The sequence below is a fragment of the Tasmannia lanceolata genome, unplaced genomic scaffold (assembly GCF_043159265.1).
Source record: "Tasmannia lanceolata isolate RefF3 unplaced genomic scaffold, GAP_Taslan_0.1 ptg000015l, whole genome shotgun sequence".
Lineage (NCBI taxonomy): Eukaryota > Viridiplantae > Streptophyta > Magnoliopsida > Canellales > Winteraceae > Tasmannia > Tasmannia lanceolata.
This window is the reverse complement of record NW_027518692.1, coordinates 29,751,137-29,774,884: the sequence shown is the minus strand read 5'-3', so window position 1 is coordinate 29,774,884 and position 23,748 is coordinate 29,751,137. Positions and strand designations below refer to the sequence as shown.

Genomic DNA, 23,748 nt, shown 5'->3' with positions numbered 1-23,748 from the left:
CCACACCGGTTCACTTTTTAGTAGATTTTGTCTTATTCATTTAATTCATATAAGATGGTTGTTCTCTCCTGCAATAGTCATCCCCAATTTTGCTTTACATGAAATTGGCTAACAAATGCAATTTTTATGAAATAAAAATATAGACAGCTGAAATCGAAACCCTAATTTTTTAGTTCACAAATGAAGCTATCATTTTTATTTTATTTTTAAACCCGGAAAGATAACGAGCCCGGGGCGGATCGGCAAATTTATATATAAAAAGTTGGGACCATACAAGAGGAGGGGAAACCTCCTAGCCATCAATACAGGAAGCCGTAGCCCTAGAAAGAGAGTAAGGAGGAGGGGAAGCCTCTAACTCGACAAAATAGCAAGCTAAAGCCATAGGAAAAAGACAACAATCAATGCTTATAAGGGAGAGTGCCCTTAGTTGATCTTGCTTCTGATGTTGGGAAGGCCAAGTGCATCACATCTTGCTGCCCCTCTTGCCAGGTGAGGGAGGCCCAGGAGGGATAGAACAAATTGGATCTTGATGAGCAGCCGAAGTTGGCAAGGGCATCTGCAACTGAGTTTCCCTCTCTGAATTGGTGATTGCAAGTGGGAGACAAAATGCAAAGAAGTGGTTGAATCTCCTTCCAGAGATATTGGATTGCCCATGGGATTTGTCCTTTCTCGTCGATGAGATCGATCAGAACTTTGCTATCTGATTCCACGATCATTTTGCTCATATTAAAGGCCTTGCAACAGCGGAGCCCGTCCAACTGATTGCCAGTGCCAACCCAATTATTAATTAGACTAAAAATTAGGTTTAATTTTGAATCCAATAATTGGTTTAGCACACACAACCCAACAGGCCCTTATTGTTACAACCGATTACTTTGAGTCCACTAATCGATTTGGGGCCAAAAATGTTGTCATAATCTAAAAAGAAGAGAGCCAAGATGTGATGTTAATGATTAAACCTGTCTCACACAGCCCAATATATGATGGAAAATATTGATTTAGTTTCCCAAGCCCTTTTCCCAATAACTGAATGCGCATTTCTACTTTGAGACGAGACTTTTAAAAGGTTTTTATTTTTTATTTTTGATGGCATACGGTATCCCCACCCCATTTTAGGGCGGGACTAATCCCTATGGATGCACGCAATCACCCGTATAACACTTGCATTGGGTAACTCCAAGGGTACTTGAACTCGCGTCTATGGGAGCAAACTCACGACACTAGGTGCCAACCCTGTCCTAGTTTAAAGGGTTCAAATTCTAACCAAAAGGTTTTAAAGAGGCTAGCAAGTTGTAGCCGACAGATAATCTCACTCATCTTTCTCAATAACTGCATGCTTATTTCATTGTAGAGGTTAGATGGTGGGTGGGGAAACGAAAGGGTTTCTTCGATTCTCTCTTATTTCTATGTAGAAATATGAATTCATGTAAATCGTCTATGCACCTTATGAGGGTATTTCTAGAAGGCTAGTGATGTTTTGATAATTTCACTTACTAAGCTTTGTCTTTTTTTATTTAAACAGTTGTCAAAAGTTATTATAATGCTGAAAAAGTTCTCTGAAGGCAATTAAGAACGAAAAGACAAGATGAGATTTCTGCAATTATTAATATATTGTTGTGCCAATATCATTACATTCTAGGAATCTATCATTTTTTGAATAATCCTTTGTATTAATACAAAACTCTATTCATATATAATAAAAGAAGGGGGAAACTCTTCACCATGTTATCTTTCTTGTTGTGTCAGCGTTCAGCCCTTATATTCCTTTAGGTGTTAGAAAACCCAATTTTCAGCCCTTCTCATTTGTAAAACAGAAAACGAAATACTCAAAGATGTTACAAATTTACGTAAGAGTGCAAAGATCTCGTGTTGGATTAGTGTTGATGGTTAGGATATGGACAAAAGGAAAGTTTCCAGTAAAGCTTTTCCTTAACGTCACAAAGTTCAACAAGCACTACATGTATCTCGTGTTCAATCAAAACTATTCCACTCCGTTGCTTAATTCTTTTTAAGAGGGGAAAACACTTTTAAAACGTTATTCCGTTAAGAGAAATAGAGAATAATAAAGAAAGTGAAATTGACCCATGAAGATAGAAGTTCTGGTTTTCTGCTGATTTTCATGCTTATCGATCATAAAAGCCCTGTCACATCAAACTAGTCAAACTGTGTTTCGTCAGGACAAGTTTATAGTGTAATCGATAATGACACACCTAAACTCAGAAGTCTCCACCCTCATGTAGACCCATTCTCACCGTTGTTCTTAAATGCCCGCAACTACCCATAAATTAAAGACACTATTCTAAATTCTATAAATCTCTCCCCCCCCCCTTCTCTCTCTATTCAACACAAAACCCACCTCCTAAATCTCATGGCCAACACATTTTCAAGCTTTGTTTTGATCACTTTCTGTCTCCTCAGTCTCCTTTTTCTCTCTGAATGTAGTGAGGATGGCAAGATCAATGGAATGTTTGTGTTTGGGAGTTCCATAGTAGACAATGGAAATAATAATTTTGTGATGAATACGAGTGCTAAGGCTAACTACTTTCCTTATGGAATAGATTTTGTTGGACCATCGGGAAGGTTTTCGAATGGGAGGAATCCCGTTGACGTTCTAGGTCAGCTTTTAAAGCTTCCTCCATTGCTCCCTGTTTTCAGAGACCCATGGACGAGGAGAATAAGAATTCTTCATGGTGTCAATTATGCGTCTGGAGGGTCTGGGATATTAGATCAAACCGGCACCATTGCTGTAAGGGTCATTAAACATCTCTCTCTCCTCTCCTCTCTCTCTCTCTCTCTCTCTCTCTCTCTCTCTCTCTCTCTCTCTCTCACACACACACACACACACACACACACACACGCATATGGTGTCCAAGCATGTAACCAAGTTGCTTGACCCTCTGTTGTTTATTATGTGGTGCTCCCGGCTAAGCTTAAGCGCTAAGCGTTATCTAATCTTTTATACTTCAACACTCTCCCTCACGTGTGGCCCCTCTTTTTAGGGTGGGCCTACATGTGGCACATGTGGCTCCTCTTTTGGGTTTGGCCATTTGCATGTGGATTCTATCAAGTAGGTTTGAACTCGGGACCTTTGGCTCTGATATCATGTGAAACTACCAATTACTCCAAAAGCTTAAACGGTTGGAGAAGGCGTTATTTAATCTTTAACACTTTAACAAACACTTCCCCTCTCGGTTGGCCCCTCTTTTGAATTGGTCATACTCGTGGCACATGTGGCCCCTCTTTTAGAATGGCATGTACACTTGGATCTTTAATAACAAAGAGATGTTGGGTTTAGGACCGGCCGTGAGGCAATATCTCTGATACCATGTGAGTTCTTGGGTTTAGACCAGGCACTACCGTGAGGCAATGACTACAATACTATGTAAAATAACCAACTACTTCAAGAACTTAAGCCGTTTGGGTTGGTGTTATTTAATCATTTATACTTAAACACTGCTAAGTGGGTACACCATATAATTTCCCTTAAAAATGTATAGCTTTTATGTCGTAGCTATACTACATCTATGTTTGTAAGAACTCGGGAGGGTGTGGCTCTTTGGCGTAAGTCATGGGTATGCTCCCCAGTGACGAGCGTTCGAATCCCCCCTTGTTCAACTGATGCGCGTGGTCTACCGACTGCCTGCGTGCATCCCTAGGGACTAGTCCCGCCCCACGAAGTGGGGTGGGGATACCCTATGGCATCAAAAAAAAAGAAATCTATGTTTGTAAGCCATATACTTCAACACAGCTAATGCGTACACCATATGTTTGTGTATAGCCTTTTTGTGGTTTTCGTGTGCGTAGATGCGCTTAATTACGGTGTCCTCTTTGATATTTAATCCAACAATAGCCATCTTATATTTTATAAGAGGCTACTGTTGAATCAACCATCAAGTGCAGACCCTTTGTTCCACACGAATTAAGTGCGGAGCTACACACCTACTCCGTATCAAGATGCATCCACCACATTTGTTTGTCTATGCACAAAAAAAAGAGGTAAAAGAGCACCCACTTTTAGGAAAAAGTGGAACAAGATGCGTAGGAAATGCCTTTTTCAAGCTAAATGTACACCGCTTTTACTGAATTAAGGGGTTTGGTTAGTTAACTTATTGCTGGATAAGACTGCTAAGGGCACCCCGTGGTTCAATCTAGGACTCTAGGTCATGAATTATTAACCCAACAAGTCATTTACTTTCTTTCTATTTGATGACGTTAATGTTGTGGCATTAAATTTTCAGGGCAACGTGACGAGCTTAAGTCAACAAATCAGAAATTTGGAGGAGGTAACCTTACCTGATTTGGGTGCACAACTGGGCCAAAAACTCTCTTCTCACATTGCAGGACACTTATTTGTGTTGGGAACGGGAGGGAACGACTATTTATTGAACTACTTCTTGCCTTCCACAACACCCAAAATCAGCCTACAAGATTTCACAAGGACCCTCATTGTCACATTCTCCAAACAGCTCAAGGTAATTGTAAAATTTCAAGAAAGTTACTTTTAGGCCACCGGTATTACCACTATAATGTTTTGACAATAAGACTAATTCACCTTGCCTTTTACTATTTAACCATCAAAGCCCATTACAATTCCCAAAAAGATCTCCATAGACAATTTAAAAAGTAAAGACTAGGTAAGTTGATCCAAACAGTCATAATTCCAGCCAAATGATGTTGAGAACACCTGGGTGAGGTGATCTCCGTCCCCTTAAACCAAATAAACTCTTAGGCCCTGTTTATTTTAGATTATGACAATCGATTGTGGAGTCCAACCGATTATTGGACCGAAAATTGCACTAAATTTGAGTCCAATAATTGGTTGGGGGACTCCACAATCGGTTGTCATAATCTCAAAGAAACAGGGCCTAAATGAAATTTGAGTTCAATAATCAGTCTGGACTCGCAATCGGTTCCCAAAATCCAAAACATATGGGGCCTTAATTTTGAGCCCCATGTGGCCCCAAAATACAATGGGCTCCACATTGTTTGTGGATCTAAAACCATTCATTTGTTGGGCCCTAACGTAGATAAGGTATGCCCAGAAAATCTTCCCCATAGGATGATCCTAACCCTCCGATCCGTGGAGGTTTCTCTATTGTGCCGTCCATATTAAACCTCCACAAAGATCATCTTATGAAGAAGATTTTGTTGGCACACCCTATCTAAGTCGGAGCCAAAAAATTGAATGGTTTGGATCACCCAAATAATTTTGTAGTAAGGCCTTATATTCTGATTTATTTTATTTTTGGGCAGAGGCTATACGGTTTGGGGGGTCGAAAGTTTGTGTTGTTATCGGTTCAAGCTCTTGGTTGTGTGCCGGTAGTTCGGAACAGGCCCGGTGCATCTGGTAACTGCATAGAAGCCATCAACGACGCTGCCCTTCTCTTCAACTCTTACTTAAAGATTTTGGTCGATGAAATTAAACCTGAAATGCCTGGTTCTAACTTGGTTCTTGTCAATTGCTATAAGATTATCAAGGACATAGTTGATAATCCCTCACCCACAGGTAAATATCAACATCCTCACCATCAAGCCATGCGTTTAGTTCATGAGATCATCACCCTAAGGCGCAGTTTGTTTTGAATTTTGAGAATTGATTATGAGTCCAAAACTGATTATTGGGCTCAAAATTGGGTTTAATTTGGAGTTCAATAATCAGTTTTAGACTAAAATTAATTCTCAAATCAAAATGAAGAGGGCCTAAGAGAGAAATGGGCCCCACTAAACAATGGACTTTTTGCCATTAAGTTGTTTAATAACAAAGGAATATACATTATTTGATGTTACAATTTGATAATTGACCTGAATTTTTGGCTATTGGTCCAAAGCAAAACCTGTCAAATGGACAATTCAAATCATTCAAAGGTAGGACCCCCATAGTGGCTAGGCCTCATTTTTTGACAATGAGGTTGCGCCGCCTATGACTGTTCTTTAACCTTGAGGTTAGGTTCCCAGCTTACTGCTTACCAAGTTAAAGATAAAAAAACACAAATCTGCAAATGGGTCAAAGCTCTTTTAACTAATAATTATTATTAAATTGTATTTCTTATGTTAGTCAATTCTAGTGGATTTGTAAATATGATCGTTAAAATTTAATCTTATTTACAAATATGATCATTTAAATTTAATCTTGTTTGCAAAACTTAATATTATTTGCAAATAGGGCATTAAGAGTTTAACACCTCTTTGAAACCCATTAACCATATCACTTCTAAGACTGTTATAACCATTTTTGCAATTAAGGGCAGTGATAAATCAACCCCCAAATATCTTAAATCGACTCCCTATGTGTCTTTCTCTCTCCTCCGGGTTAGAGAGAGAAAGAGGAGAGACATGGAGACAGGGGGTCGATTTAAGATATATGGGGTCGATTTATCACTCCCCATTAATCATATTTAAAATCAAAACCATTTGCATATTAGATTATATGCAATTGATTTTTAGTCAGTGTCCAAAGAACTCTCAAGAGTGCTTTTTGAATGCTACAATTAAGTGCTGGAATTGGTTTCCTATCCTGGCTCCGCTTTATTTTGGCATTTGGTTCAAAAAAAAAAATGAATGGAATCAAGGGGAACAGAAATAAAACCAAGGCAGAATTCAAGGGGAAAAATGTTGGAATCTATTTCTCGACTTAAGAGATGGTATTCTTATTCCACTCCAATTGGAATGATTTTTTTTATTGAATTTTTTCTCATATTTTTATTTTTTTTCCCCTTCTATTTCTAAGGGAATCAGAATAGGATGCCGAAACCCACTTCCAATTGTGGATACTCAAATGCAAGTAATTTTTTTGGCAAATGGAAATATACATGGGAAATGATATCAGCACGACCATGATATCATTTCACTTTCTAAAACAAGTAGAATAATGGATTATGTACTGTGGTCAAACATTTATGAATTATTGGTATACAAAGTTAAATGGCAGATGTGATTAATTTCAGGTTTCGAGGAGACGGGCAAACCATGTTGTGAGGTATCTTTAAGCAGTGGGAATGGGATTCTTTGCACGAGAGGTGGTTCCACATGCATAGATCGTAGGGCTCATGTTTTCTTTGATGGGTTGCATCCCACGGATGCCATCAACGCACTGATAGCTGAGAAGGCCTATGCTTCCAATCTCACCACAGAAGTCTATCCCATTAATGTCCAACAACTAGTTGCACTCTAGGCTTATATACACTTCTCTTGTGGGTATCATCATATGTATTTCCCCATCTAAATTAAGGATATTCATCTTAATTCCACATTTTCTTTTGTTAGATAAATATTTTCCTTGAAAAGCTAAACCATTTTAAGAGTAGATTTTTGCTTATTAGTCCTACATGGCAAAATAATTGCTTATTAGTCCATAAGAAAAGCATATTAGCTGATTAGACCTATTTTCAGAAAATATTTGCTAAAAGGCCCCTAAAACTCACGAACTTCAATTTTCACTGTTAAAAATTTTAAAATGACAAATTTGCCCCCACAACCCATTTAATCAGTTTTAGCGTTTTTCGATTTCCCTTCCGATATTTTTGAAAAAAAACTAGGAAATAAGCAACACTATTATCTCTTTCAATATTCTCGTCAAAAAAGCTTCAACAAAAAAATCGTTTTAGAAACTAGATAAATTGAAAATCCCTCTAAAATAAATTAAATTGGGTCGGTTTGAGTTATCTTTTCTTCATAGATAAGTAAGTAAGAAATTTTAGGAATAATTTTCGTTTCTAACTTTTCTAAGAAATACCTATCTTGGTTGGCTTGCAAGAAAGCATCTTTGATGGAAAATTATTTCTATGGAATTTTTTTCATTAAGGAATTATGTCTGATTAATTTAGAGGGATAACATCATAAACCGAATGTCCCTAACTAAAAAATTGAATAGGGTTGGTTTACCTTATCTTTTTTTTATGTGTAAGAAATAAGAAATTTTAGATTTTTTTCCCTTTCCGAACATTTTTCCTTTCCAAAATGCCTTTTACTTAGGCCCTATTGGATTGTAGGAATTTTCTTGAATTTTTTTTGTTGAAGGTTTTTTGACGAGAATATTGGAAGAGATAATATTGTTGCTTATTTCCTACTTTTTTTCCAAAAATATTGGAAGGAAAATAAAAAAAAACACTAAAATTGATTAAAGGGGGGGGGGGGGGGCTGTAAATTTGCTATTTTAAAATTTTTAATGGAGAAAATTGAAATTCGAGAGTTTTAGGAAATGCCATTTGCATCATTATTAGCTTTTTGCTTAGGTGGCGCCTATGTGGCAGGATTGTCCCCTCCCCTACTTTTCCAATGCCAAACCTTGTTTTTGGTAAATTTTAAAGGGGAGAAGAGTAGAATATGAAATGCCATGTGTAATCATTACTTTTTTCTCTCTTTCTCTCTCCTCTTTCTCTCTCTTCTACTATTTAGTTTGTTAATGACACCCCTCCATTCTCTCACATGCTTTGACATCTAACCAAACACACTACCAAAATTCCCTCTAATCTTCTCTAGACAAGTCTACACATATCCCACCCTTGTCACCTCCTTGTTGACTACTACTTCCACTAAATTCTCATCTAACCAAACAGAGCCTTTAGCAAATATTTCTAATAGTAGGATTGTTCAGCTAATATCCTTTTCTTACGGATTAATTAGCGAAAATCCCTTAGGAGTAACATAATTAGCTTTCGATTAGCTTTCAAAAAGTTTAAGACCACTATAGGATGATTCAAACTAGGGCTGCAACAGGGTTGGGTTGGATCGGGTTTTTCATAACCCTAGCCCAACCCTGGATCCCATTATCCAGACCCTGAGCCACCCTGACCCTGAGTCAGGGCCGAAAAACCTCAACCCATCGCCCGCCTTACAGGGCTTAGCATTGCCCTGGCTAGCCCTGACTGGCCCTGACTGGGCCTGATTGGGCCAGGCCGGGCTGGCCCTGATTGACCCTAGTGCAAATACCTGTTAAGAGTGCCAAAAATAAAGCAACCACATATCATATAGAACAAAATGATCAATAAACAGAGAAATCGAACAAAATAAGACAATATGAATTCAACAACATGACGGGCAACAGAGACAATTAATAATAATAATCTAAAGAAACATTAATCCAAGATAATAGAAAACATTAGCAAAGAAAACATGCATAGATGGTTCAATTCTATAATAGAAAACTTAGGGTCGGGCTGACCCGATGTATCAACCCTGAACCCGACCCGATCCTGAGTTAGGGCCTAAAAAATGAACCCTGACCCGCCCTTAGGGTTGGAAAATCCAGTCCAGACCTTGTTTGGGCTCAGGGCGGGTCAGGGCTGACAGTGCCAAACTTGCACCCCTAATTCAAACCGTCCATGTGATGCGCTATAACGTAAATAGGTTATGCCCAAAAAATCATTTCCATCGGATGATCCTAGCCCTCTAATCTATGGAGGAATTGCATATTATTATTTATTGAAACCTCTATATATCAGAGGGCTAGGATAATCCTATGAAAATGATTTTTGGGGCGCAACCTATTTACATTATGGCCCATTGCCCATCACATGGGCGGTTCAGATCATTCTATGATGTGGTCTGCACATTACTGTCTAAAACATACGGGACTATAAGGGCTTACACAATTACACCATATAAAATCTCGATCACTTAGGTTTTTACGAGCACATGCGGGTTTACCCAGCCCAGCCCAGTTTTGATGGCTTGGGCTGGATGGGCCGGGTCGGGTCCCACTAGACCCCAATTCATTTTAAATGGAAGTGATATATCTGCCCTGTTTTTTACTTGAGACTGCCCGCTCTAGTGTAAAAGAGCACTCATAAATAGTTATATACACAAGAGTAGATGGGCTGTTCCAGGTAAAAAAAGGGGCGGACGTATTTCAATATCCAACTCAATCAAGGCCCACTTATAGATCAAGGGCATTTTTGTCATTTCAAGCGTTATATTTTCTTGTGAATTCATTAAAAACCCTCAATCTCCCGCCAACGACAGAAAAATTCCACTGCTTTCAAGCTCTTGGTTTCTGCAACTAGAGACATTCTCCATGGTAATTTTCCCTTAACTTTTTTCTCCTTCCTTTTTTCTTTTTTCTCTGTAAATCAATCCAAATTCCGTACGAAAATCTAATGTAAGTAGTTTTTTCTTGAAATTTTGATCTTCAATTTTCAAAATCGAATGCCTAACCCTACCTCATTTCCTAGATCTTGATTTTTTTATATGCGATAGAAATATTTGTGTATTTTTTCTGGAAATTTTGATCTTAAATTTTCAAAATCGTTTGCCCAGCCCTACCTCATTTCGTAGATCTTGATTTTCGATATGCGATAGAAATATATGAGTATTTTTCTGGAAATTTTTATCTTAAATCGAATGCCCAATCCTACCTCATTTCGTAGGTTATTATTTTCGATATGTGATATACATATTTGTGTATTTTTCTGGAAATTTTTATCTTAAAATTTCAAAATCGAATGCCTAACCCTACCTCATTTCCTAAATCATGATTTTCTATACGCTATAGAAATATTCGTGTATACGTTCATGGATATGGTTAGAATCAGTTCTATGTTTAGCCAATTTTTCTGCCCTAACATTCTCCTGATATGAAATGAAGCTTTGATATCATTCGAATTGATGCATAAATCTGATGATTCTATGAACTTCTACGAGCATTATGTTCTCTTTGTCAAATTATTGCACTTTCTGGGGGAAACCTCTAATAATCGCCAATCTGTGGAAAACTATTTCTGATGGAATATTTTTTCTTTCTACAATTTAGAGGGAAATGATATGATTATGGTTAATTTAGAGGGATATTATCATAAATTTAGTAATCATGGAATACGGTTGGTTCAAGTCATCTTTTTTGTGTGTGTAAAAAAGTACGAATATTTAGAAATATTTTTCCTTTCCAAACTTTTTGAGAAAATTCTTAGAATCCAAACAGGGTCTTAGGGATTGAGCCTCAATGGTCAAGGCTTTATTCTTCAACCTAGAGGTCGGAGGTTCAATCCCAGCTTACCTATAAAAAAGTGTCATTATCTTGTCCAATCTAGATTTAAACATTTCGCTCCAAGTTAGTGAAAATACTATTCCGCTTGATTTCACTACCACTGTTTTACATGATTTTATCAGATCTCTTTAAGTTTATTTATATTTGCTTAATCTTGTGACTATTCCTAGATCCGGATGGCATTTGTGGTGTGGACATCTAATTATTAGTTCCTTCTGTGTTGTGTAGTCAAAGAGAAGAGGCCTTTCTTTAGAAGAGAAGCGTACGCAGATGCTGCAAATATTTTACGATTCCCAAGACTTCTTCCTTGTGAGTGGGTCAATAAATGCTTCAAGCCTTGTTATTTTTGGGGAATTCAGTGAGAATATATATTTCCCTTTCCATCTAATTTTATTGGAGGAAGCTAAAGTACTATTCCAGCAGTAGTAATGAAGCATTCTCTTGCACACCTAGATTCTCGAGAAATTTGAGCATCGGGTTGATAACATTGTGCATGATTGTTTCTTGCTTATTTGAGTGAAATACTCCATTTCTTGTTTGTTTCAATTGTTCAAAGAAATGATATAGTATTTTTTGGGTGAAATTACTCCGTTTCTTGTTTGTTTCAATTGTTTAAAGGAATGATATCAACATGTTTTCTAGCCTATAACCTAATCTTTATTTAGGCATGCAGTTACCCATATATTGTCCATGTTCTTTGTTAGTTTGTAATTGTATCCCTTTGCTTCAATTTCTTTTTCCTCTCGTTTGTTTACGTTTGTTGTACATTTTACTGGGGAGCGCTCTTGACAAAAAGAATAATGTTATTTGCTCTCTTTATTAATTTATAGGACATCAGGATAGTTGAAGACTTGAAGTTTTCCCTTTAACTCAGCCCTGTATACATGTAGTTTTTATTTTTCTGACCATGGAGGTTATATTTAATATGCCCCCATGATAATATTATATACTATCACCATTAGTTTTAGTTCAAACCATAGTTACCGGAAACTTCCAAGTTGGATGGGAGCCCACTTCAGAACCTAAGTTCTTCTCGCTTCCCAAATTTAATGGAAGTGTGATTCCCACGCACTTCTACTCATTTTTCTCCTAATTAATAGCACACACACATGTGAAACTATACATCCGTAACACTTGTAATTTTAAACAGTTGTGAAGTCTTCTTTACTACTTGTAATCCTTACCTAAATTAACCTGTTCTCCCTAACCTATTACAAAACTATTCTTTCTTTACACTTCTTTTTCGCTTTCAATGAGGCTTATTATATGCTTTATGTTGACTTTCATTGACACTTTGCATATGTTTTTTCTTTACTGGCTTTAAAGTCTTTTCGCTTTCCACATTTCTCTCCTTTTTTTAAAAATCCATTGCTTCCTGCTTCTACCTCTCGCATTGCTTCTAGCAGTCACTTCCCAATTTTGCAACTATGGTCTGACCAAATGATATGAATTTTGCATGTTGTCAAATCTTCATGTGTCCACATTTCGCTCTTTCAAGTATTACTGCACTTCTTTTAATCAAAACCTAGCTGTAAAAACACAAAATTGAAGTCTGATTCCATGTCTAAATCAACCTTAGATGCATTCAAGTAGTTGTTTGAGTCAATCAAGTTCATCAAGTTTTTGTTCAAAAATATTTAAAGGAACTGTAACCGTTAAATGACTACGTCAACACCAGTAAAGTTAAAACTATTAGCTATTGGTTATTAAATAACGAAACATGCATAACTATACTTGAAGTTTGAGCAATCTAAAATTTGAAAATTAAGTATTTATATTACATTTATTCATTAATGCATCGTATGAGAGAGAAATAATCATATATACACTTGATACACCAAATAATCATGACTCACAAGTCATAGTTCATCACAAAAATGGGTGAATCACTACACATTAAATCACACAAGTACTGAATGCAATGTTATATGAAGAAATACGGCTATTTAGACACTAGTCAATTATGTTAGAAAGATTGATTATTGTAAGTCTAACCCATGAAGTTATAACCCCAAATGAGGCGGAAAATGGTTGTTTGCACAATAAGCATCATAGTGGTAATATGTTGGTGAAACCCACGTTGTTATGGTACTGACTTTGCGATTATGACTGGTAGTCTATTACAACCAGTATCAAGCTCACCTAGGGAAACCTTAAGCTGACTACTTACTAGCCCCACCTCTGTAACATTCCCACCACTGTCATCATCAAATTCCATTCATATGCTCCCCTTGCCTTCCTTTCACTCTTGGTCATCATCAATGGCAGTGTTGATTCCCTTTCTCATCTTACAAGCCTCATTTTCTGCTTCGTCATCTTCATTTATCACATCCACTGATCAGCTCCTTCTGATTTGCATCTTCCTCATTGACGAGAAGCTCTCCTAAATTCTCTTACCAACCTTGGATTAGACTGATCATTAAGTAGTTTTGTCTTCGTCACAATCAACTAATCTATGGTTGGATCTATTCGATTTTAAGTAAATTTAAAACTGCAGAAATTCTCATTATAGTAGGACCTTTCTTGCATGAAGCTTCAGATTGTAATTTACATATATTAGTTTCTTGAGCTCCAAGGTAGTTCATACAAATCAGGTTGGAGGTGCTTTAGTCCAACCCGCAGTCTGATGCAAATTTAAGCTGGCTGGAGATCTGTATTGCAATAAATCTGCCACCATTTGAAATTTTAACTCATTAATAGGGTTAGACATATATTACACATGAAAAAAATACATACTAAAATAACAAACTCATTATACTTGCTCTAGGATGTTGCAGCTCTAACTAGAAGGCAGATGGCTGAAACCTCTGTATGCAACTGTAAGAAATGTAAAACTATATTTTAAAATGTGTTTTTACGAGTTGTACAATCTGCAATTTAGGAAAAGTAAAAGTAAAATAACAAATTTGGAAAATAAACAGCAAGGCTTTCTTAATGGCTACAATTTATTTATTAATTTCTGACTCAAGCCTCACAGTGCAATTTCCTGTATAATTGCCCACTTCAATGGCATGCTTATATTTGGAAAATGGGAAATTAGGGATTTAGGAAATATCCGTCATTTTCCTGGAACTATATACTATGATGATTGCTCAGATTAATCAAGCAAGAGCAAATGTAACCTATGCTATTAGACTTAAAAGTGAGATACATGTTGCTTGAATGTCTATATGCAACATGGTGTACTTTTTCCCAGAGAAGCAGGATTCGTACCTGGAGTTGGGGATTCGCGAATCCGAATCGTGATTCGATTCGAATCCCCGATTCTGGGGAACCCCGATTCCCAATTTTGGGAACCCCGATTCCCCATTTATGAAAACCCCGATTCCCACTTTATAGGAACCCCGATTCCCAGGCGATTCCCTGCGAATCCCCAGCGAATCCTAACTCCCCAGTGACTCTCAGCGATTCCCCGGCGAATCCCCGGCGAATCCCCGTCGACTCTCTTGCAAACCCACGATTCCCGCTTCCAAGCATCCCAGGAGCCTTCGATTCCCGCTTTTGAATCCCGAATCGAATCCCGCTTTCGATTCCCGCCTTGGCAACCTTGCTTTTTCCATTCTTAACCATGTATAAGCATTGAACTCGCACTTTCAGCTCAATGCTCATGCAATGTGGTATCTCAAGCTATATGTGGTTAAACTCAAGATTGCTCTTTTTGGCTGTCTGTGATGAAGTGATAGTATGTACTCTTTATTTTTTTTTTGAAAGATGATAGTACGTACTCTTTATTGACTAATAGGCGGTCATGAATGGATCTGGTTATTGATCTTGCTCCTCTGACTACACTTTTGGCATGCTTTAGGGCTGTGATGTCCTCCAACAAGCGGTCTAGATCCATGTAACCTGGTTCAGGCTGCACTATAATATAACATATTGTAAACTGTTATGACATGAACTGTTTTGCAATACTGATCACGATAATGTGGCTTAAACTGTGGTCCGACAGTGGTTCCTGAGGGTATTTGGTTTAAATTTCACCTCCGATATGTAGTTTCAACTTCTGAATTTCCATCTCCATATAATTAGGATTTTAGGAATTGCACTGGGATAAGCCAATAGCTCATATTTGGTTTAAATTTCACCTCCAATATGTAGTTTCAACTTCTGAATTTCCATCTCCCATATAATTAGGATTTTAGGAATTGCACTGGGATAAGCCAATAGCTCACAATAATGTGGCTTAAACTGTTAAGCGTTTCCGAATTTCCTAGTCATTCCTTTTTTTAATTTGCTTTTTTTCCTTTGGTATTGAAACTGTAAAGCATTACGTGTTAACAGTAAAAAGGAAAAGAGAAAAAGAAACAATAAAGCTTAGGCAAATTTGTGCTTAATCCTATAAATTTTAATTTGCTTCATCTTGTTTTTAGTTGTTGAGAGGTGTTTGCTGTTTATATCCTTTTCTCCTAGCTTTAGTACTTGAGCAATTTCTTGTACTCCTGGATAGATTGTATGGCTTTTTTTAAATTTATGTTCACTTTCAATTCCTTACTTTATGCCTCACATGCCAAATTTCAGCTTAAAGAGCTTGAGAAGTTGGGTCCCAAGAAAGGTGTTATCAGCCAGTCTGTGAAAGACGTCGTCCAAAGTCTAGTGGATGATGACCTTGTTTCAAAAGACAAAATTGGTAGTTCTGTGAGTATTTCTTTCCAGGAGAGGTTGTAATCTTGAAATTTTGATTCTTGTCGAATTTCTGCAAGTACATAACATAATCATTGTCTGCATGCACTAGCAAGGAAGAAATATCTTGAAGTTTGTTCAAAATTAGTGTCCACATTGTGTAGGAAGAAATATATGAAGACAATGATGGGAACCATCCCTTATAAACATAAAAAGGGGGCTATATATGATGGTGGGATCAATATAGTTTTTTGGGAAAATCATTAAAAAAATGCAAAGTTTATGCGAAATTGTGAACAAAGGGTATTGATTTGAAATTTATAAAAAAGGTGTTGTCAGGTGAGAGAAGATGCTTTTAGGACAAATATACCCCTCCTACCTCTTTTTTCTCTCCACCTTTTTGCACCTATCCCTATGCACTTATTACCTTCTCACTTACCACCTTCTTCTTCCTCAAGACTTTTCTAACGTGGAAAACTCCATGGAAGGGTTTTGAAGGTTGCCATTTACAACAGGGTTTGGTAATCATGAGGGTTTATTCATGATAAACTTATCGAAGCAGTGTTACAAAATGCAAAGAAAATGAATTTTGAGCTTAAAACTGAATTTTATTGTTTTTCCCATTTTCAAGATAAATCCATTTTCTTTGCATTTTTTTATTCTAAAACATTAAAATCAAGCTTCAATTTATGGTTGCCTGCATGACACTAAGATCACAATGTATATCCCTATTATCTTTCGAATTTTTACTCAATTTGAAAATAAAAATCTTTGGAATTATCCCTATTCTACTGGCTTCCGTCGGAAGTCTGAACAAAACTTCGGACTTCCGAACAAACGTTCGGACTTCCGACGGAAGACAGTCAAACTTTGTAGTTCGGTAATTGTCATATGTTAGTGCATCATTTTGGTATTTTTTTTCGTAATTTTAATACTTTGCTTCCATTTTTTCGTAATTTTTCATTTAAAACTTAGCACTTCAGCCACAAATCCGTAATGATTACTATTTTTTGCAATTATGCTTTTGCTAGCCACCTTTGCACCCATATTACTTCTGCCAATCTTTGCATCAAAGGATGGGCCACAAGCCGAGAAGTTGCCTCGGCAAAGGTGGCTAGCAAATTCCCATACAAAAAAAGGGAAATGTTATCCACACTACTGTATTTTGATGAGGGCACTCCTCATTTAATTAAAAGTGCGGTATGGTCCCCCATAGGATGATCCAAAGCGTCAATTAGATGGGCCACAGCCTAAATTGGTTGTGTCCCAAAAATCATTTCCATAGGTTGATCCTAACCCTCCGATCTATAGGGGGTTAGGACCAGCCATATAACATTCTGATCAGAGGGTTAGTACCTACGGAAATGCTTTTTGGGGCACAACATATTTAGGCTGTGGCCCATCTAATGGACGGTTTGGATCATCCTATGGTGCGGGCCATACCGTACTTTTAATAAAGTGAGGAGTGTCCTCATCAAAATACGGTAGTGCGGATAACATTTCCCAAAAACATCTTAAAAAATACAGCAAAAATCCGGGTGACATGCGGGTCGACCCGGCCCGTACGGGCCCGGCGTGGGAACCACATTTTCTACCCCGGAACCACTAGGGAGCCAAATTTTATACCTCGGAACCGCTAGGGAACCACATTTTCTACCCCGGAACCACTAGGGAACCACATTTTCTACCCCGGAACCACTAGAGAACCACATTTTATACGCCAGAACCACTAGGGAACCACATTTTATACCTCGGAACCACTACGGAACCACATTTTATACCCCAGAACCATTACAGAACCACATTTTATACCTCGGAACTAGGGCTGCAACTCGGGTCGGGCGGGTCGGGTTTTGGAGAACCCAACCCTACCCGAGAAATATCTCGGGTCGGGTCGGGTCGGGTTTTTTTTCGGAAAACCCACGATTCCCAAACCCGGCCCTACCCATGATAAATCTCGGGTCGGTTCGGGTCGGGTCGGGTTTTTTCACGTTGACGCAAATTTTTAAGGAAAATTCTTGTTTGGCAAGGCAACTCAACTCATAGAAGCAGAAATTACACTCACATTACACTTGAATCAAACAATGATGTAATTACACTCACATCACACTTGAATCAAACAATGCTATAATCAAACAATGTTGTAATTACAATCAAACAATGCTGAATCAAACACTTGAATCAACTCAACTCATAGGAGCAGAAATTACACTCACATACAGTAACAGTGGGTGCGTGGGTTTTCACTTTTAACTTTGGGATAATTACATTTACACCCACTCTAGTTTCTGACACATCCACTTCCACCCCTATAGTTTAAAACGTGACAAATACACCCCTGTAGTTTCAATTTGTTTAAGGTTTGCCCCCTCAGCTGAAGGTTCGTCCATAGATTGAAGGGTTAGGATGATCCGATGGAGCTGATTTTTTGGGCACACCATATCTATGTCAGGACCCATCAAATGAACGCTTTGGATCATCCAAATAATGTGGGCCCCTACCAGAATCCAAACACTACCAAAAAATCATCCAAATAATGTGGGCCCACATTGTTTGGATGATCCAAAGCGTTCATTTGATGGATCCTGACATAGTTAGGGTGTGCCCAAAAAATCAGCTCCATCGGATTATCCTAACCCTTCAATCTATGGACGAACCTTCAGCTGAGGGGGCCTACCTTAAACAAATTGAAACTACAAGGGTGTATTTGTCACGTTTTAAACTATAGGGGTGGAAGTGGATGTGTCAGAAACTAGAGGGGGTGTAAATGTAATTATCCCTTTAACTTTTAACTAACAATAGAAAAAAATGTACATACTATAACTTATGTAACTCGGGTCGGGTCGGGTCGGGCCCCTTCAAACCCGGCTCGACCCGAGATTCATGCGGGCTTTTGAATGCTGAACCCGGCTCGACCCGAAACCCATGAAACCTGAACCCGACCCAGGCTATGTTCGGGTCGGGTCGATGCGGGTCGGGTTTTACCCGGCTCGAGTTGCAGCCCTACTCGGAACCACTATGGAACCACATTTTATACTTCGGAACCACTAGGGAACCACATTTTATACCCTCGAACCACTACCGAACCACATTTTATGCCTCGGAACCACTAGGGAACCACATTTTCTACCCCGGAACCACTAGGAAAATACATTTTATACCTCGGAACCACTAAAGAACCACATTTTCTACTCCGGAACCACTAGGGAACCACATTTTCTACTCCAGGAGCACTAGGGAACCACATTTTCTACCCCGGAATCACTAGGGAACCACATTTTATACCCCGGGAACCACATTTATACCCCGGAACCACTAGGGAACCACATTTTATACCTCAGAACCACTACAGAACCACATTCTATACACCGGAACCACTACGAAACCACATTTTATACCCCGGAACCACTACGGAACCACATTTGATACCTCAGAACCACTAGGGAACCACATTTTCTACTCCGGAACCACAGGGAACCACATTTTATACCCCGGAACCACTAGGGAACCACATTTTCTACCCCGGAACCACTAGGGAACCACATTTTATACCCCGGGACTACTAGGGAACCACATTTTATACCCCGGAACCATTAGGGAACCACATTTTATGCCCCGGAACCATTATGAGGGGTATATTTGTCCTAAAAGCCATCTTCTCTCACCTGACAACACTTTTTTTATAATTTTCAAATCATTACCCTTTGTTCACAATTTCGCATAAACTTTGCATTTTTTTAATGATTTTTCCTAGTTTTTTTTAGTATAATTATCTTTTATTTTTACAGGGGTATAATGGTCTTATCGGAAGTTCAATGTGATTGGGATGGGCTAGTAGTTTGGTTTAGTTAGGGCTTGCTATCCACATCAGCATTCACATATCACTATTCGCCAACATGTTAGGGTTTTGTTGTTTTATTTTCATGACAAGCTACTAGAGTTAAGGTTTTAACTTGTTCAAGTTAAAGAGGGCCCCAATGTTAAGGTTTTAAGTTGTTGGAAGTCTCTAGAAGTTGTGGGAGAAGTCAATATATTCTAAGGCCTAGGGCCATCAAAAAAATGAATGAATGAAAAGACTCTTTTGCCCTCTCGCAAAAATGAAGATACGATATCTGTACATCTTGGTGTGATGCCTTGATCATCCTTCGATGTGATGCCCTAGGAAAACCATTGGTGTGATGCCTCTGGTCTCGTTGGATGACTCGAACACAATTATCCTATCTTTTCCATCAGAGTTAATTAGATCACTTCTTGTTGTTAGCTCTTACTTCCGGTTCTTGTTAATCTTTATTATCGAACTTTTAGTTCTCTTCTATCATCTTTCTAGTCTCTAGTTTGTGTTTTCTATTTCGAAATCATCATCTTCTATCTGTTATTCTTTTATTCGTTGCCAGTTCATCTTTTTTCCATCCTATCATTCATTTGGGGTTTTAGATCTTCATATCCAACCCCACAATCAGTTTAGATCTGGGTTGTTCACCAATTCCGTTCACTCAACCCACATAGATAACCTTAGTTTCATCTAGTTTGCATGCTATGCATCATATATCCATTAGTTTCAACCCTATTTCTTCATATTATATTGTATTCATCAGTTTTACCTCAAACTCTAATCTTAAGAAGATCTGAGATCTCTTTCTTGTTCCCCTTCCCCATTGGGTCTACATTATTTTTGGTATTAAAGCTACAAGAACCAGTTTTCTTTCCTGTTGCATGATACCCATGCTTCTAGAGCTGTCGATTATAATTTTTTCTTGATTTTTTTGGCTTCTTTTGGAAGCTGTATTTACTAAGTGCTAGTCTCTAGCGCAAGCCAATCTCTTGCATTCTGCAGTTGAGGGGTTTAAGACATCAGAGAATGTCCTAAAAATTATTTTAAACTTTAGATTCTCTATTGGCTTTATGTGCCACGTATTCGCCATTTATCTAAGCAAATTTAAAGGCTAAATTCCCTTTGTTTTCCTATGATATAAATTAATATTTAGAGATTGGTATTGTTTATCTTTGTGCTCTTGCAGATATACTTTTGGAGTCTTCCTAGTTGCGCCGGAAATCAGGTAAAACATTTGATGTCATCTTTTCATAACTTTTTAGTGAAAAACACCAACAACTTTAGGGAAATGGTATTTCAACCCCCTTGTTTTGGTAATTTTCCACCCCTAACTTTATTTTGGCTCATATTATTTATGTACCTGAACTGTGGATTTATATTTATCCTTCTTCTCGATTGGCTTTTATTATCAACAGCTGAGGAATGCATACTGCAAACTTGAGTCTGATCTTGTAAGCAGCAAGAAACGCCTTGCAGAACTTGTTGAACAGAGGGATAACTTAAAGAAGGGCAGGGAGGAATCTGTACGTATCTACTGTAAGGATTTATTGGGTGCTGTCACAAATATTACAGATATTTTCAAAATATAGCATTTTTATCATGACATTTTGATAAAACGACAAAATCTCAAAATTTTAACAATATGGCGATATTTTCATTTTTATCATAAAATATCAAGATAATATCACGATTTTATCGCAGTATTTTTACGATATTTTTATTTTATATTTTTTTCTTAAATTTCATATATTTATATATTTTTAAAATAATTTTATTTTTATCATTTTTTCCCGATATAAACCCCAAATTTTTTTTTTTTTTTAAATATATCTTGAGATTTCTCCTTGCCGAGAAAATCCGAGAATGGTATTTGTGACATAGATTGGGTGCCCTGCTTAGACAAAAGTACCCCTGTAGGGACTATTTGTGCTTGTAAATTTAGGTTTTAGTCTTTATTCTAGGATGAACGGGAGGTTGCTTTGGAGGAGCTGAAGACTATTGAGCAAAAGCATAAGATGCTAAAGGTAGTTTTATATCCTATGTTTGTCAACTAGAATGAAAATTGTAAGCAATGTTATGCTTATTAAAAGTACATAATGAAATGGTGGGCTTGCTTTTAGGACGAAATGGGGCTCTATGCAGACAATGATCCAACTGCACTTGAAGCAATGAGTAAGGAATGCTATCTATTTAGTTCTCTGTCACACCACATTTTTGCAAATCCTCGAGTCTTAGTTTTGGGCATCATTCTACCATTGCATTTAAATTCATGCCAAACCAGTAGTTAGCAAATGCCGTTTTAAACAGTTTTTTTTTTTTTTTTTGAAAATAGTTCACCATTTAAATACTGCATTTCCGTTTTTTTGTTCAAGGAATATGTTTAAAATGCGTTTCTTTGGTCAACTTTCCAACTTGACGCCACTACAGTTTGTAAATGACAAAATTTTATACGTATTAAATGTGTTTTTTCGTATTTCTGTTTATTTGACCGTTTTTACTATAGTTTTTTTTTTAAAATACCGTATTAAACCTGAATTTTTCCTGCTAGCTATGGCCGAACCTCATCCACATATTCTCATCTAGAATCAAAGCTCATTAACGCTCGCTGTAGATTTCCATGTATAGAGATTATTTTATCTGATTTTTTTTTTTTCGAGTCTAGACTCTAGACATCTGATTTTTATCCACTTGGCAGAAAATGCGATTGAGGTGGCCCATTCAGCAGCAAACAGGTGGACAGGTCTTTCTCTGACCTGATTTTTCTCTTTTCCTTTGTTCTTTTGGGCTCTGTTTGTTTTAGATTTTGAGAATCGATTTTGAGTCCAAAACTGAATATTGGACTCAAAATTGGTTCTCGAAGTCTAAAACAAACAGGGCCCTGGTGTATTCTCTAGCTGCCCAGCACTTCATTTCCTGAACTAATTACCTTGAGTTACTGCACAGACAACATCTTTACACTACAACAATGGTGCTCCAGCAGTTTTCCTGAAGCCAAAGAACAGCTTGAACACATGTACAAGGAGGTATGATATCCCTTTTTCTTTTGATATGTAGTTATACTAAGTACTGTAAAGTATAGCTATCTGACTCTAACCTCATTGCATTTGCATGTGAAATGATTACACGGTATTATATGTAATTTAAGGTTTCAGTCAGATACTACCACATGCATGCATTCTAGTATTTAGGAAAAATAATTTCAGAGTTTATTAATTTTTGTTTTTTGTCAATCCTACTACAGGTGGGAATAACAGATGATTTGGATTATCTGGAATAATCAATGGTGTTGGTGAGCCAAATACTATCAGATTCTGGAATTGATAATTTTGTAGCTTGGAACTCTACATCTTTTGACTTCTAAGGAAATGTCGGAATATTTCCCCTAACATTTTAGTAGAAGGTGAATACTCCCTGTAAATTTACTCGTATTTTCAACTGATTTTAGACTGAAGTTCTGCATTTTGGGTGACATTTTTTTTTTTTTTTTAAAAACTTTTTTCTCCAGTTTCACTGTCTTATTAATATGGCAATAAGATGTCAGAAGCCTCCGAATTGAATGGAGCACCCCGTAAAATTTTCTTTTATGAGTGCATGATGTGCACACTATTGAGTTTGGTGGGAGTGCTATGGCCTCGTTGGATGGAGCTGCTTTCTGCAACCATGATGGGCTCAGGGTTTGATTACAAAGTATTGCTTAACAATTAACCTGTCAACATAAAATTTTCCAAGGCCCTGTTTGTTTTGTGTTTTGAGTACCTATTGTGAGTACAAAACTGATTATTGGAGTCCAAAGGGAGTAGTGATGGGCTGTGGAGATTAGCCACGTTCACTGATGAGATTAGAGATCTGAGTTTGTATAGAGAGAGTTCCTATTCGTTCATCTCTAAAAGTGCCAATGATTTGGCTTATCCTCTAGCGAAATTGGGAGCTTCTAGGGTATTTTTAAGGGTCTTCTTTACCTCCTGACGTGCACTTGTATTCCTTTCTTTTAATAAGAGCCCTCTTTCAAGTGAAAAAAAATAAAATAGTGTCATCAAGCGTTGCATAATAACAACTGATTTGTGACAACAAGCATGGCAATTCTTCTTATTTTTTGTTGTGAGAGTTGTCAATTAGGAAAGAGTTGTCATCTTTCCTTTCAATTGAAAGAAAATTTTTCTTCATTTCCCTTTGAAAATCCACTTCAGTGTATTATTGGACCCAAAATTGAACATAATTTTGAGTCCAATAATCGATTTCCCACTCACAATCGGTTCTCGAAACCCAAAACAAACAGGGCCTTAGCGGATTTTACTTCAATTTTATCGATGAGTGC

General features: G+C 37.5%; 2 protein-coding genes across 3 annotated transcripts; both read left to right on the top strand.

Annotated features, from left to right (window-relative positions):
* The first annotated feature begins 2,292 nt into the window (after nucleotides 1-2,292).
* LOC143845931 (GDSL esterase/lipase At4g16230-like) lies at nucleotides 2,293-7,303 on the top strand. Its single transcript, XM_077354326.1, has 4 exons — nucleotides 2,293-2,746; nucleotides 4,239-4,472; nucleotides 5,254-5,506; nucleotides 6,945-7,303. The coding sequence occupies exons 1-4, from the start codon at nucleotides 2,369-2,371 to the stop codon at nucleotides 7,169-7,171; spliced, it is 1,092 nt and encodes a 363-aa protein (XP_077210441.1). The 5' UTR covers nucleotides 2,293-2,368; the 3' UTR covers nucleotides 7,172-7,303.
* Nucleotides 7,304-9,900: 2,597 nt separating this feature from the next.
* Nucleotides 9,901-22,904, top strand: ATMND1 (Mnd1 family protein). 2 transcript variants are annotated; one of them, XM_077354643.1, is made up of 10 exons: nucleotides 9,901-10,015; nucleotides 11,210-11,290; nucleotides 15,500-15,616; nucleotides 20,620-20,658; nucleotides 20,849-20,956; nucleotides 21,395-21,457; nucleotides 21,554-21,605; nucleotides 22,129-22,173; nucleotides 22,377-22,456; nucleotides 22,675-22,904. In XM_077354643.1, exons 1-10 carry the CDS (start codon nucleotides 10,013-10,015, stop codon nucleotides 22,708-22,710), a joined length of 624 nt encoding a protein of 207 aa, XP_077210758.1. In that variant the 5' UTR covers nucleotides 9,901-10,012; the 3' UTR covers nucleotides 22,711-22,904. The 2 variants fall into 2 exon arrangements, with proteins under 2 accessions (XP_077210758.1, XP_077210759.1); XM_077354644.1 differs by lacking the exons at nucleotides 9,901-10,015; nucleotides 11,210-11,290; nucleotides 15,500-15,616 and adding an exon at nucleotides 19,624-20,276.
* The last annotated feature ends 844 nt before the right edge of the window (nucleotides 22,905-23,748 follow it).

Coding starts and splice junctions, on each gene's coding strand:
- ATMND1 (XM_077354643.1), top strand. Junction 21,606..22,128: donor AACTGCACTTGAAGCAATGA/GTAAGGAATGCT, acceptor TCCACTTGGCAG/AAAATGCGATTGAGGTGGCC. Junction 22,174..22,376: donor AGCAGCAAACAGGTGGACAG/GTCTTTCTCTGA, acceptor GTTACTGCACAG/ACAACATCTTTACACTACAA.
- LOC143845931 (XM_077354326.1), top strand. CDS start 2,369: ATGGCCAACACATTTTCAAGCTTTGTTTTGATCACTTTCTGTCTCCTC. Junction 4,473..5,253: donor CATTCTCCAAACAGCTCAAG/GTAATTGTAAAA, acceptor ATTTTTGGGCAG/AGGCTATACGGTTTGGGGGG. Junction 5,507..6,944: donor TGATAATCCCTCACCCACAG/GTAAATATCAAC, acceptor GATTAATTTCAG/GTTTCGAGGAGACGGGCAAA.